The sequence below is a fragment of the Psittacula echo genome (assembly GCF_963264785.1).
Source record: "Psittacula echo genome assembly, chromosome: 12".
Taxonomy (NCBI): domain Eukaryota; kingdom Metazoa; phylum Chordata; class Aves; order Psittaciformes; family Psittacidae; genus Psittacula; species Psittacula echo.
This window is the reverse complement of record NC_137747.1, coordinates 10,954,620-10,969,812: the sequence shown is the minus strand read 5'-3', so window position 1 is coordinate 10,969,812 and position 15,193 is coordinate 10,954,620. Positions and strand designations below refer to the sequence as shown.

The following is a 15,193-nucleotide window of genomic DNA, read 5'->3' as shown; positions in this document are numbered from 1 at the left end:
AAGTAGGCTGGTCCATGGGATAAATAATAATCATCTTGGGTGACTGAAAATAGGTATCTTTTCTACCAAAATATATCTTTACTTGAACTAACAATAGCCTTTAATTTCATCCCCAAGAGTCCATTTTTTATGTTTTGAGAGGCTACCCATTCTGCAAACTAGGCCACAGAGTCTCTAGTAACACCCTCACTTTGCATTAGGCATATATATCCATGTACAATTTGAAATTTGGTCATTTCCTCTGAATGACAAGGCTTACAAAAGGAACTTCTCAAGGAAAGCTGTCTGTAAACACAGTGAAAATTCCTGGGTATAAAAATACACATTCAATTTTCTTAACCTGTCACTAGTGAAGCTGTCTGCTCCCTATTAATTTTTTGTCCTAAAAAGAATCCTTTCTGCATTAAAATATTTCAAAACATTATCTCCATCCTTATAAAAAATATCTAGTTCATCAAAAAAATCCAATTCATCATCTTCTGTGAAGAATTAGTTTGACTTTGCATAGATAAGCATGCTCCATTGTTTTATAAGAACAGCTGAACCCTTTTCCATCAGAAAACACCATCAAACCTGTCTCACAAAATAACACATCTCTTCAGGAAGAGCATGAATCCTAGTCTTTCAAATATACCACGGTAACTGTGAGAAATACCAGACTTCAGTAGACTTCCACTGGTGCAAATAGGATGTTATAATTACGTATTTCACTAAACTTTCACGCTCTGCTATTGTTACCTTCATTGAGCAATTGGAAGTATTTTTGAGGAAAGACCAATGGAAGACACCTGCCTTCAGGGAAGGGATTTCCTGCTGGCCTTGCTGGCTTAGGATCACATGTATTGAAATCATAGAATGAACAGTGCTGACTTAGAGCCATGCATCAGGAACATATTTTCTCAGGATCTTCCTATAAAGAAAACATGACCCCCCTGCATTGGCCAAATGCTTTCTAGCAGTCAAGAAGCATTAAGATTTACTGATGATATTTTTCTTCATTTAAATTTGCATGATGTTTGCTTTGTGCCATTTATTTTCCTGTCCCCTACTGGTTTTTTTGAAGGAACATAATTGTTGACATTGCCATTTTTCTTTGGATTTGTACATGCATATGTTTTTAAGCCTCTGATGGGAGCAGCTGAACCATGAAATACTGGGGTTTGCTTAGGGGGTCTGATATTACCAACACTTTGAATTTTAGAACCATTCTCGGAGGGCTCCACATTGAGAAGCTGTTGCTTTGCAGTTGGTTTTTTTTTCAGTTCACTCCTTACTTCTCCAGATTGTCTCTGAGAAGACATTGCACATCCCGTTCTCTCTGAAAGCTTCAAGTGACCTGCATGAGAATATAACTGGTGACTTTTTTCACAGTATGAATCTCCCCTGTGACCCAAATAGCTTCTGGGAAGCTTTGTAACACTTTCTTGGGGAACCAGCTGCTTGTTAGGCAAAGGGCTGAGCAATGCTTTGCCTTTGCCAGGGCTTTTTAGGGTACGGACAGAGCCAGGAGCAGTCTGTGGCCTAGCTTTGGCTGCCTTTCCTTTCTCGTTCTGTACAGTCTGCATCTGCAGCCATTCCAGCTGCAAAAGGCGATCAATGTATTTCTGAAGAAATCCTGTTGGCTTTGGTCGAAATTCAGTTTTACCCTCTACGTTAACAAAGATGGCCAGTTGCTTTAAGTCCCATGAGTTGAAAGGGGGTGGGAGGAAGTCTGGGTAGTAATATTCTGATTCTTTAAAACCTGTATCAGGGACGTGTTCCAAACAAACTGGATCAATTTCTTCAGCTCTGAGAATGAGTTCTGGTGGTGTGCAGGGAGATGGGGGAATGGGAATTCTTTCTGAATCAGAGAGATCACTGGCACTATCATCTTCAGCATCTTCTTTAATAATTTGTACTGATTCAAAATCAAGAAACATTTCATGTACAGATGCTTCTTGCCATTTAGAAGAGCATGGACCAGCTACAGCAACATGTTCTTTGTGATTCTTTTCCAACTGTTCTTTTTTACTGCAGTAAAAATGTTGCACTGGGAAGTCTTTAACCCTGCAGAAGCTACCTTGTGTGCCGTCCTTTGTGCTAAGGGGGATCCTGTGCAGAAAAGATTCATTCTGCCTTCTTTCTGGGAGACTCCTCTTTGGTCCTTGTACTCTGTGCAGTGACGTGCAAACCCCTGTGGTACTAAATTAAAGGAAAGATCATATCCTGTTAGAATAATTAATGCCTTTGAACATCAGTTTATAAAGGTCTTGCTACTTGCTTCAAGGACATGGATCTACACGAATGAAGCTTGGTAATGAGGTAAAAATGATTATTTGCTGGCAGAGGTAACACTGCCTACTACAGACTTTTTGTTTTATTTTGTTCTGATTTTGCCTGAGAACTCACTAGGGCAGGATAATAAGTTTCCATATTGATAACTTAAATTTGTTATCATAAATGCTGAATTCTGGGGTCAGTGAAGTCAAAGGCAAAACGCAGAAGCCATGATTTCATCACAAGCATTTTATATACCAGCTTGAAATGACTACAAATTAAACAATCTTAACATGAAACTACCTCTTTGGCTGAGTACTGTCATCCAGAATGTTTCTTCCCTTCTTAAGAATAGTTGGTTGGTTACCATCTTGAGTGTCATGCGGAATCTGAAAAAGTATGTAAGTATATGACGTTATTAAGAAGCTGACATAAACTAAGTACCCTTTTTCTGTAAGCAAAAACCAACCAACCAAAAATATTTACCTTTTCAATGGCACTTGATGCATTTTTGTCTAATCTTCCAGGAGAAGGTTTCATATACAAAATTGGTTTATTTAGTCCTTTGGTGCTCAGATGGCTTTTTCCATTACTGTAATTAGCAAGGATTAAACAGAATAAAACATCTAAATAGCAACACAGACAATCATCAGAACAGAAACAAAATAGAAGTTTAGAGTGCAATTCAGTTTTTAAAAGAGAGACAATTGATTGCAATTACTCTTAGAAGTTCACCAGAACTATGCCATGGTCACTTTTTATTTTTTTCACTACTAATGCAAAAGTGAGTAATTCAATCAGATGGTATAATAATAGAATTTAGCCCTTATTTGTAAGTAACTTCATGAATAACGAAGAGTAAATATTAGAGACTACATACGCAACTACTAATTTCTATAGTACCTAGTACGTGGTCCTACTGCAATTTAACAAAATGAATTATAAAGTACTGTATGAAGGCCACTGCAAGCCAAATCCTGGTTGCCTTTCTCATGTGCATACTCTCAACAACATTTAAAGGATTATTCCTATGAAGTTAAGGAATGGAAGTGAGCAGGGAGCATACAGTCTATTCTGATATTAATACTATTTCACAACAAAAGCACAAACAAAATTCACTATTTCATGTTATAACAAAGTTGTGGAAATACTAGTAGGAGAAAAACACATATGCAAGCAAAGGGAATGGCATTACTGATCTGAACAGCTTAAAACCAAAATACTTATTTCCCCAATTAAATGAGACACATTTCTTTGTAAGCACAAAGAATCATTAAATTGGCATATTCCGTAAAAATCAGAAAAGTGTTTGTTCTACAAACAAGAAATATTACTAATTTTAATAAAAGAAAGCTTTTAAATGTCATTTTAGAACTGGAATAAGCAAACTGTGCCCTCCCAGTCTAGTCTAGTTTGACTGCAGTTCAGTTAACTTGTTAGGCAGTTTTTATGTCAGTATAGCCAGATTTTGTTTTAAAACCCATGATGTCACCAATTGAAGAGATTATAAAAGAATGAAAATGAGTCTTCTGCCTCCAGCACTGATGCAGTCACCTCTGTCACTTTGTGAACTGCAAAATCACACTGCACAATTGCTTCTGTTGCTGTGAATCAGAGGAGAGGATGACAATCTGAACAGTTCAGCCACACACTTATTAACTAATCTACAGTATCTACAGAATTCTGTAATAAGAGAAAATAATTTCCTTACTTTACCATTCCTTTGTGGCTTTCATTGATTTGGCTCTCCTTTTTCTGTGTCTCTCCGTGCAGCAATAAGGGATATTCTTGAATGCCTGGTCCCATAATTACTCTTTCTAAAGGGTAACTCCACCTTTATTTTTACATCATCTTCAAACAGCTCCAGTCCTTGGGGTTTGTAAGACACAGCGTATCGAATGCAAACATCACCACCTCCTAGAGAAGAAATAAACAAACACCATGTGGTTCCTTCCAACTTGATTTAATTTCAAAGCATTAAGATATATATAATCAGCTACCCAATGAACTGCAAACCACTGAGCTCTTCCCATGAGGTTCACAAGCCAGTCCCTGAAGGATTGTTGGTAAAATATAGGAAAAGATCTGACAGCACAGCAGCATTGGAAGAGCTACTTTTCATTGTGTAACATGCTCATCATCATTTTGTTCCTCCTGCGCAGCATTCCATGTATTGACTGGAGCCAAGTATCACAGTCGAACGGTGGTGGGTGTTTCTGCTCTTAATTTAACAAGAATAGATGATCAGCCGCCTGCGGTTGGAGCATGTGGAGTTGTCTTTTTTGCATCAGAAAGTGCGCTCTTCCTATATTCATATATGCAAATTTTGTATCAAATCAGGTTTTTTTTCTCTCTTCTCCAGCACAAATCTCTCGGTATCATAAATTCTTACTAAAAATAGAGCAGAATTCACAGCATTCTTTTATTTTCCAGAATCTGCATTCCCATCCCCGGGGAGCACAGACAGGACCTGCGACAACTGACAGATGTTGAGCACCCGAACACCACCTCTGTTTTTGCTGCAGTGATGTTTATATACTTATATCCATGTCATTCAGTGGTGCTTATATATTTACAATCACATCAGCGTCTGTTTACATCTTCGGCTGTCCTGGTTCTCCAGTGCCTCTCTCCGCCATCCCCTCGCCCGAACTCCCAGCGCTACATTCCGGTGGGCCAGGACCCGTGGGCTCAGCCCACCGCGCCCAGGGGCAGCTCACCAGCCGGGAAGGGCCAATCTGACACAGCAACGGCTGCAAGCAGCTTCGGCGGCTCAGAGCCGCAGCCGGGGCCGGGCCGAGCCCCACTCCGCTCTCTCCCGGGATGCACCATCAGCTCCCGATGCTGACCCCTACCGCGCTACACAGCGGCAACGACCGAGGGCAGCTCGTTAATTAAAGGACAGGACCGCCCTCCCGCACCTCCCACCTTCCCTCCCCGGCAGCCTTCCCGCTCCTTCCCTACCCGATACCTGCAGCCACCTCGGCCGCCACCACCAGCTAAAAGCATCCCAAGCTCTGCGGCCTCACGTGGGTGCGCAGGCGCTCGGAGGCGGGTGGGCCGGAGGGGCGGTTCCGCGCATGCGCTGCCCCCGAACGCGAGTTCGCTGCCCCGGGCGCTGCGGTGGGAGAGGGGGTTTCGTGGTCGGGTGTGTGGGGTCTGGTGTTGTTGCTGTCGCCCCTTCCGCCCTGCCCTCGGCCGGAGCAGAGGCTTGCCGCAGGACGAAGGGAGGACTGTGCAGCTGATGTGGGCTGTAGAGTCCCCAAGCGAGGATCGTTCTTCCTCTAGCTGCAATACCGAGCCTTCTTCCACAGCCCCGCCCGACAGCCTCCGCCGCGACAGCCCCTGCAGCAGTCCCGGTCTCGGCTCCGGCTCCCTCCCGCCCGACAGCCTCCAAGCCTTCCCTAGCCTCGGCAGCCCTCGTGATTCGCCCAGTATCCAGTGTGACAGCCTGGAGTGTCCCTGCTGCTGCTGCTGCGGGAGCGCGGGGTCGGCCGGAGTGTGCGAGGACAGCCTGCAGGCCCCTTTGCGCCTCTGTAGCGGGCTGGCGTGCTGTGGGGTGCACCGCTGCAACCCCCAGGCATTCAGCGGCCTCTCTGACAGCCTGGAGTCCCTTGGTGTCCAGCAAGACAGCCTCCAGTCGGTGTCCAGTCTGTGTGAGAGCTTCACGTCCTCCAGCATCACCGGTGATAGTCTTGAATCCCTTTCCAGCCTGAGCAACGGGTCCACCAGCCAGCACAGCAGTCTCGAGTTTACCAGCCAGTGAGACTGCCTTCACCTCCCTGTACCGTGCACTAGCCTCTGGTTCACTTCAGCTGCTGTCAGAGCTTCCAGGTTTCTGCCTTTCATTCAGAAGTCTGCATTGCTTCAGTTGATTCTTGCTTGATTCAGTTGAGTCTTGAGTACAGTAACCTCAAATACTTGCTGCCTGTGGCTGCCACTCCCAAGTTAAGTGCTTCGGAGAGGCAGTGTGTATTACCTGCTGTGTAAACACTGATTTTTGTCATCAACTAACAATGGAGGTACATGGTCCTCGCAGGAATCCCAGCTATCTCTCTAACCTCTATCAGAACATGTTACAGGCTGAAGAAGCGACAAGACGCGGCCAGCAACAGTTCCCTGCAATCCATACAAGTAGCAATGTGATTCTTTGGAGCAATACCGCAGCTAAGGGGAGCCCCCAGCCACACAGCAGCACTTCCTCCAGCTGTGATCCAGCATTACGGCCTATTATACGCCGCCGAGCGAGATCTTTGCCTACGTCGCCCGAAAGAAGGAAGCGAGCCGGAGTGCAGTGTCAAGTTCCTGGATGCCAGAGTCGTATGAACCGGGTGAGATTTGCTGATGCTTTGGGCTTGGAGCTCACTGAAGTGAAAGTCTTCCAGAGTGGGGAGGATCCATCGATCCCCTTGCATGTCCTTTCCAGGCTCTCCATAAACTCAGACCTCTGGTACAGCAGCTCAGACTTGGAGTTTACTATGCAGTGTTTGGTCCCTGACTTCCAGCAGCCTGCAGACTGTATGGATTTTTCCTCCCGACTGCAGGAGCAGCAGGTGTGTCTTGAACGAGTGACCAGCTCAGATCTGGGGCTCAGTGGCACCATCCAGGTTCGCAACGTTGCTTTTGAGAAGCAGGTATCTGTGCGATACACCTTCAACCAGTGGAAAAGCCTCCATGAAGTGTGTGCTCACTGGCACAGTAGCATCTGTGAGAAAAACGGGCAGGATCAGGTTGATGTTTTCACTTTCTTTCTCCCTGTGCCTCCTTTCCTCCTTCAGCTGTGCTCTGTAGTCCAGTTTGCAGCAAGGTACCAAGTCAATGGCCAGGAGTACTGGGATAACAACAGAGGGAATAACTACAGTCTTACCTGCCGGACTCACCCCCTCAAGATGCCTAGAGAATGTCAGGAGAGCTGGATTCACTTTATCTAACAGAGGAAGTGGGCACAGAGCAGCTTGTCAGTAATCTGGTGGCACTCTCTTCCTTGGCATGGTGCTCTGCTCCTATGGCAACAGTCTCCTTTTTGAAACCTGCCAAACCTGATGAAGTGCTTTAGGGCAAGGAAGTAGCCAATGACTCGGACAAACTGTTCTAAACTTCTCAGCAAGTAAAAAAGGCCAAAATGTATTGAGTTACATTTGTTAAAAGCCCCTGTGATTTCTTGTAGTGTATGAGTTGGTGCAGAATGGTCCCAGGGGATGCTACCAGACTACCAGAGAGCAAAACAAGACACTTCATGTGACTAGCAATATTCCAGGTTTCATAGACTATTTCTAATTGATTTATTTTATGATTTTGTACTGTCCGTTTCCTAAGTATGGAGGGTGGCTTTACTGGTTCTGTTTCTAATTTTGTTTATATTATCTCACCAAGTCTGGGCACTTTTCCATTTATGCATAACTTGGATAGCAGACACTTTAGGGAGTACTTGTATTTTTATATATGTATTATTAAGACTGTAACCATGTTGAATATTTCCATTAATACTTGGGTTGGAAATTAAATGTTATTATGAGCAGAACATACATGAAAATGTGCCATTAGCCCCTCTGTTTCCCTTAGAAAAAAGAAAAAAAGGTGCCTTTTCTTATCTTTAGTATTTGCAGCAGGAATGACTGTTCCCAAAGTGTGTGCAAGGCAGATCTTCACAGGGAAGTTCTCATCTCTTTCAGATGATGCACAAGTAGGCTTTTTTCTCTAGGTGGTGGTACAGGAATTGCCGATTTCTTGTGTGCCTGTTTTTTACTAAGGGAAACTAGAACAATTTTGCACTTGTGTAGCAATTGCAGTTGAAGATCTTAAAGTGCTACATGAATGCTGGTGATTTTACCACTGTTCCTGGTAAATTTATAAATCAAGAAATTAATATAAGTTATATATATATATATATAAAATAAATAGCCACTACAGGGAGCTGGTTGCAGAGCCTTGGAATAGCGTGCCAGAACCCTGAATGCTGGCTCCCTGTTCCCCAGCATCCCAGTACTGTTGTAGTAGTACCTTTGTATTCTTTAATCAACTGTTTCTCCTTATAAACCAGTTGAACTCCAAGACTGCATCCTTCGCAATACAAAGAGGGAACTTCAAAGCAAAATGATGTTTGGTAAACTGATGCTTCCACAGACCCACAAACAGAATCCTTTCTACAGCTGGGAGAGCACAGGAACACTGTTAGATGCAGTCTTTCCATGCTTCTTGCTCTACTACTTTCACTCTGTGATTTTAGTGTGACTTAAGATTGGCATCAGGCTTAAATCTAGTAAGTAAAAGATTGTAAAAAAAAAAAAAAAAAAAGTAAAATGCTTTGTTTCAGATGAATTCATAACAGCATGGAAAGTTTAGCTTTATATGCGTAGCATAAACTTTCAAAACTGTCTGGTTGTATAAGAGCTGCTTTTTAGGACTGTACTATGAAAATTAGGCCACTTACTTGGGTGTCTTATTTTGGATTGCTGCTTATTCATCAAAATCACAAGTTGTTTTAAAAATCACTATTGTAAGCAACCCACAGCCAAATATATCTTAGTCTAGAAAGCTTACTGAGTAATTCTGGAAGTGCAGAAACCCCAAGAAAATTCATGTGCCTGGCAACTTCATGTTACTCCTTAGTTGTGATAACCATTTAGCAAAACATGGATTTCAAGTGAAGAAGCTGCCTGGTTCCATTGACATTTGGCTTTCAAAGGAACCAAGGTCATGCAGATGAGCCTATGAGCTACTGAGCAGTTACTTGCAGTACTGAGAAAATTCAGTCCTGTTTGAAACCACTGAGAATTAACCATGTGTCTGCCTCAACTCTGTGTTGGAGCATTGTGAGGTTGAACGTTTAAGTTAAAATTGTTCTGAAGGATTAGGTGAGGCTGAGGTGCAATTGCAAACTAGAGAGGAAGGGGTGCTGCCTGCTTTCAATCCACCTGCATTGTTTTCTGTGTCAGGGTTATAGGAGTGATGATTTTAAAGTATAGTTGCACTCCTCCTCCTCTCTCCCCAATTACTGTATTTCTTCCATCAGCAAAACTACTCAATCACCTCTCAACACACCATTAAAAATTCCTCTCTTATGAGGTCGGTATTTGACACCATTTTACAGTAGCTGTTGCTGGAGCCCAGTGCCATATTTGTCTTACTGGCAGAAAGATGCTGTTGCCACCTCTGGGAGAGACTCTTTCATGTGCTACCAAATGTCAAATCTGAGTGTTACTGCAGGCAGGGACTGATTATGTAAAGCTGAGGTTGTCAGTGTGAAGATTAGTGTCATGTGTACCACAGTGTCAAGAGAGAGGTGAATAATTAATGACTTGGAAATGAGTTTGGCTTGTATTGTCTTTCTTCCATGACCTCTCAGGGTATTTGCATGTACAAAATCTTGAACACTAAAGTGTTATTCCAAGTTTGCCTTTCCTGTCTTTGCTTGCTGGAGAATGCACTCATGCACTGCTGGAGAAAAACTGACATAGCTGTTACTAACCCACTTGTCTGGTGGTGCAAAGTTGAGCAGCCCTGCCTTGTAACAGAACTGAGTGATCTCTGGGTTAAGCTGCTGAACATTCACACGAGTGCTGGCACCTGTCATGAAAGATAAATTCTGCACTTAGGTTTTCCTGTCGTACTCAGTAGTGAATATCAAAAGGATTCTAGCTGACAAAAAAAGGGATAAAGCCATTAAGTAGTGGTATTACACACCTGTGGTGAAGGTCAATTTCTGACCACCTTATAAATTCTCAGGACAACTTGACTGCTTGCACTGTGTTCAAACTGCGCACTTCCCTTATAATGAGGAGTTTGTAAAAGTGAATTCTTCACAAGGGTTATTGCCATATAATGCACTTTTAAAAACATGTATTTGTGATAATCATACAATAAAAAATGTCTAGTCCAGTTTCAAGGTTGTTTTGGGCATGTTTTCTAAAGAAACGTGGGATCCATGTAAATGAGAAAGGGTTGTCTTTCCTGATTAATCATCTTGTCCAGATGAAAGTACATTACACAGTATATCAGTAAAACACATGCTAGACAAAAGGTCATTTTGTTTTAGTGGAGAGTTGTATAACTGCAAAGTGCTTCACTTTATTTCATTTTTAAAACAATAAAATATTGGCTATTGTAATACAAAAGATTGTAATAAAAGCTTTTCACAATTTTATGGTTTGTCAATGGTTCTCCTGTTAACACGTAAGGAAACTCCTGAGTTTAGTGGCACAACTTAGTGCTGAATTGTCACTAAGAGCAGCATACTTGGGAAAGTAAGGTGGGTTTGAGTTGCTAAAAAATGAGGAGCACTTGCTAAAAATACAGTGATCAGTATATATAGCTGTTAAAATGATTAGGCTGCCCCTTTTGACATGGAATTTGCTTCCATTTCAGCTAAGAGTTCTGTACATGCAGCACCTGCCGGATTAGGATCTAATGTTGGAAAATGGCACACTGCCAGCAGATTCAAATGTTGTTTCATGGAAGAGAAAGAGGTTTTCTTCTAATTCCACTTCCCAAAGGTGTGTTAGACTGTACTTAGCACATTAATTTCAGAGCCTCACAGTTGTGTTATTCTTTCATCTGTTTGTTCTTTAGTTTTCATTGCTGCAGACTGTCCTCTCAATCCACCATGTTCTTTTCACTCACTGGTTTCTTGAAAATACATCTGAATGCAGTATGGTAAGAGAGCATCCATCATCTGTGCATCTGAGTGTCCGTATCCTCTATATGAAATACATCTCCGTCAGTGTCAAGCTTTTAATTGATACAGTCCAAGATTTGAATGATGTGTTGCCAGGTTTCTTCCAAAGCAAAATGGAGACATTTAACTAGAAGACATAATTAATAAAGAAAGACACACATTACCAAGTTAATTTTTAATCAGTGTTGATAACTTCAACACTCCATTGTCCAAGTTGCTTGGGGGAAGGATGATTATTGCAAATTTAAATTTGCAATTTAAATACAAGGGAATGTCTTTATTATGCTAAGTTGATTAAGAATGTCAATGTCACTTTTTTTATTACAAAGTATACAGAGTATGTGTTATATGCATGCAGATGAATAAAGGAGGGTGCTTTTAGAAAGCATGGTATTATAATATCTTGTCTTTATGACTCTTGGTTTTGCATTTTCCTGTATTACTACTCCAAGTCAGAACTAGCAATACCACCTTAATTGTCATAACTTCACCCATGAAAAGAGTATTGTCATCTGGAAATAAATATGGCAACCACAGTGCAGACTAGCCAGGAGACCAGCAAAGGACAAAGACAGTGGTCTTTGATTTTAACAAATCACTTGAAAACAATGGGAGCAGGCTGGGTGTAAGAATATTTAAGAGAAGGACTGGCTTTTGCTGTGAATATCCAACTGTCAGATTTATCTTACAGGTAGTTAGTGTTACTTGTAATACAGGTGTTATTTTTACATTTAGGTTCAAATTTGTAGTTTCTTTGTATTTATCTTACAGAGAATAAATGAAATTCAGCTTGTAGTAACAGGAATATGCTAACAGTCGATGGTAACTACAGTTCTTAATTTACTGAATCACCAATGCTCAGTACAATCTTATGTGTCCTTTAGAGCATTGCTGGTCAAGACACAGAATGGCAAGTCTAAATGATTAGTCATTTGTCAATATAAGTCCAATGTTAGTACTGACTTCTTTCCTAACTTGACTTTCTCCTTATGATCTCAGATCTGCAACTATTTCAGCTGACACTTGATATTAAAACTTGGCATCGATGCTTTTGACCCTTCTCAGTTCTGCACACAACAGCAGCTGTGCCAAAGGGTAATTGTATTGAACAGTACAGTGTTTTCAAGTACCTGTAATGAAGGTAAGTATTTCTGCTACTGTACTGAAGGGTGCCTATACTTAGTTTGCTTCCATTTTCTCTGAAAATTTTAAGTGTAGTTGCCATATCTGTGGCCCGAATAATTTTTCACTGTGTGTTCTAGTCTGTTTAATGCATAACTTAATGGAAATTTAGCTTTCTGTTGCCCTTCCTTCTGCCAAACCAAACAAGAGACATTAGAGAAAGAGAAATGAACATACAGTAATCTACCATTTGTGTCAGTGTACCTAGTGAAGGATAGAAAGTGTATGACCCACTTCTCCTGTACTGGCTGATTCACTTTTTGTTCAGTATAGAATGGGTAAGGCTGTTCTCTTCACAAGATCTGGAAATCTGTGGACAGTCTTAAGCCTGGGTGTATGCTAATGTGACTGGTAAGGGAAAGCATCAAATGCAAATTGGCTTTTATTACTTCGGCTTCATATGATGAAAGTGGAATTCAGAATTCAGTTTTTATAGAAAACTTCTGATGCTCCAAATTCCTCATGTGAAATTTTGTCCTAGGAGGTTTCTCAGTAAAGCTGTACTTGTTCAGATCTGCTTCAGATCACCCACTGCCTTCTAATAAGTTGTCCCAACAGCAAATATAACAGTGGTTAATGCTGCAGTTAATCCTTTTGGCTGAATGTGCTCAGCCCTACTCATTCCTGTGGGATCTCCTCCTCAGTGGAGATACTCCAGTTCTGAACCACTTGTCATTTTCTTGAGTTACAGTGACATCTGGTGGTACTTTGAATACTTTGTGTACAGCTTTTTTCCCCCTTTTATAGTATTGATTTGGTTTCTTTCTCATTCTAGTAAGTCAGTGGTGTTCTTTATATACTGTTGCTGCAGGTTTATCTGCCGTGAAGGTGATTCCACTTCTAGATGCTCCACTATAGCTGCTCATTCCAGGTATGAACAGAGATGCTGCCTGATACTCCACTGGAACGTGTGAGATTCATGCTAAATTTTCTCTCTTCTATTTGTGATACAGATGTCAGATACATCCATATAACATCAGTACAGGTAAAGCCCCTTTTTGGAACTGTTGGATTTCATTCAAACACATTACCCAGTTCCATCTGTCCGCATATGGACAGATAAAGACTGCAAATGTCAATAGGAGCTCTTTATCAACACGAGGTCTGTATCTGAGTTTCTGTATGTTCTTTACCTACTTGGGCACTTGATGGTAGTGAAAATGTTTCTGAATTAAGTATACAAATTAATTACACTGGTTTAGCAACCTCATGCCCAGTAACTCTTGTCTACAGTATGCACTGAAATTAATGTTCTAAATACTGGTTATCAAAAAAGGCAATTTGTAATATAAAACAATCAGAATGGTGCAGGTAAGCAGGCACAGTCCTTTGATAATGTAACTATTGCTCAATAGTAAAACCACTCCACGGCCCTCTCCTTCCCCACCGCAGGAACTACCTAACACCAGGTAGGAAGGGACTTACAAGCTCATCTGGTCCAGTCTTTCCAGGCAAAGCATGAGCTAGCGTAGATGTCCCAGCACCCTGCCCAGCCAAATCTTAACAGTGGCCAGTGCTGGGGAAGCCATCACTTCTCTGGGGAGATTACTGCAATAGCTGATTGTTCCCATTGGTAAGTATTTTTGTCTAGTGTCCAGCTGGAATTTCCCCAGGAGTAATTTGTGCCCATCACCCCTTGTCTTTTTCCTTTGTCTCCTTGTAAAAAGGGAGTCTCAATCTTCTCCATAGCCACCCTTTAAACACTGAAACATGGAGATAAAAGTCTCTCCTGAGCCTTTTTTTCTCAAGGCTGAAGAAACCCAGCTCTCAGCCTCTCCTTATGTGGCTTCCCAGTCCTTGGCTCATCTTTGTGGCCCTTCTCTGAACCTTCTCCAGCCCATCCTATCTTTTTTGTAAAGCAGGGACCAAAACTGAACACTGTATTCCAGGTGTAGCTTGACAAGCACTGAGCAGGGTGGGATAATGACTTCTTTATCCCTGCTTGTGATGCCCTTGTTGATGTGACCCAGCATGCTACTCACTCCTATCGAGCTTGTGTCCACCAGGACACCAAGGTCACTTCCCTCAGCGCTGGGTGGGAAAGACAGGCACACCCCACGCAGAGGTTTTTACAACCGTTAGGGCAGCCGCGGCCCCATCCACGGCCCCGCTCCCGCCCGGGGTCAGGAACCTCGTTCCCGGGGCCGGGCTCTCAGAGGGCAGCTCCCGGCAGACGCGGCCGGACGCAGCACCCCCTCAGCGCCAGCTGGGCGAGACCGTGCCGGCTGCTGAGGGCGGAGAAACATCTGCGCGAGGTAAGGAAACCCCACCTCCCGCCCCGCGCCTCCGACGGCGATTGGCCAGCACGGCGCGCTCGCGGGCAAGGATTGGCTGTAGGTTACCGGCGCTGCGAGTGATTGGCCAGCGGGAAATGGCGCTTCTTTCTGCTTCGGTGTTGAGGTGAGGACGCCATGCTGTGTGGGGCCTCGCTGCTGAGGCGGCGGGGCCACTGCTGGGCGCGTTCTGCTGGGTAGCAAAGTTCTGTGGGGGGATGCCAGCGACTGCGTGTGGATCGAGGGTGGAGGTCCCACGACTTCGTCGAGAAGGAGGCCCCTGGAAGGGGTTGATAATTTCTTCTCTGTCTTGTCTGGCTAGTCAGGAGACGAGAGCCCTGTGAGGTGATAGCAAAGGCTTCAATGTAGGCTGTTGTGTTCTTGTGTTGAAAAAATAAATAAATCGCACTGTAGTTGCTATTTCCGTATTATTTAGGTGTACAGAAATTACTAACTTGCTTGTTCTATAGAAGTAGTTTTCTAATTTCAGTCATTTTCCTTTGCTTTGCTTTGTGTAGTGCTGTGTAATTTCTGGGATGGAGAGACCGAAATTGCACATGGTAGATTGGTCAATGTAGATTAATCTGTGCAAAGTATCAAAAAGTTTATTGTTTGGGGTTTTTTTTTCCTTTTTTTTTTTTTTTTTTTTTACATCTTAACTCTAAAAAACAAGATAACTTGATGGTTCTTCAGTACTAAAACTATTTTCAGTAAATTAGTTTTACGATCTCACATTTGCTGTTAATAGTTATCTCAGAGCCCATCAGGGTATCTGTAATTAAGAAGACTTTTTCCCTGCATGCATTTG

The 15,193-nt window shown here is 42.6% G+C and overlaps 2 protein-coding genes across 2 annotated transcripts; one reads left to right on the top strand and one right to left on the bottom strand.

Annotated features, from left to right (window-relative positions):
- Positions 1-995: 995 nt before the first annotated feature.
- On the bottom strand, positions 996-4,062 carry FAM217B (family with sequence similarity 217 member B; the record flags this gene model as incomplete). Its single annotated transcript, XM_080628114.1, has 4 exons — positions 996-2,181; positions 2,560-2,645; positions 2,743-2,848; positions 3,968-4,062. The coding sequence occupies 4 exons, from the start codon at positions 4,060-4,062 to the stop codon at positions 996-998; spliced, it is 1,473 nt and encodes a 490-aa protein (XP_080484240.1).
- A 2,210-nt stretch (positions 4,063-6,272) lies between these two features.
- On the top strand, positions 6,273-7,187 carry PPP1R3D (protein phosphatase 1 regulatory subunit 3D; the record flags this gene model as incomplete). The annotated part of the gene is made up of 1 exon (XM_080628079.1): positions 6,273-7,187. One exon carries the CDS (start codon positions 6,273-6,275, stop codon positions 7,185-7,187), a length of 915 nt encoding a protein of 304 aa, XP_080484205.1.
- Positions 7,188-15,193: the final 8,006 nt, after the last annotated feature.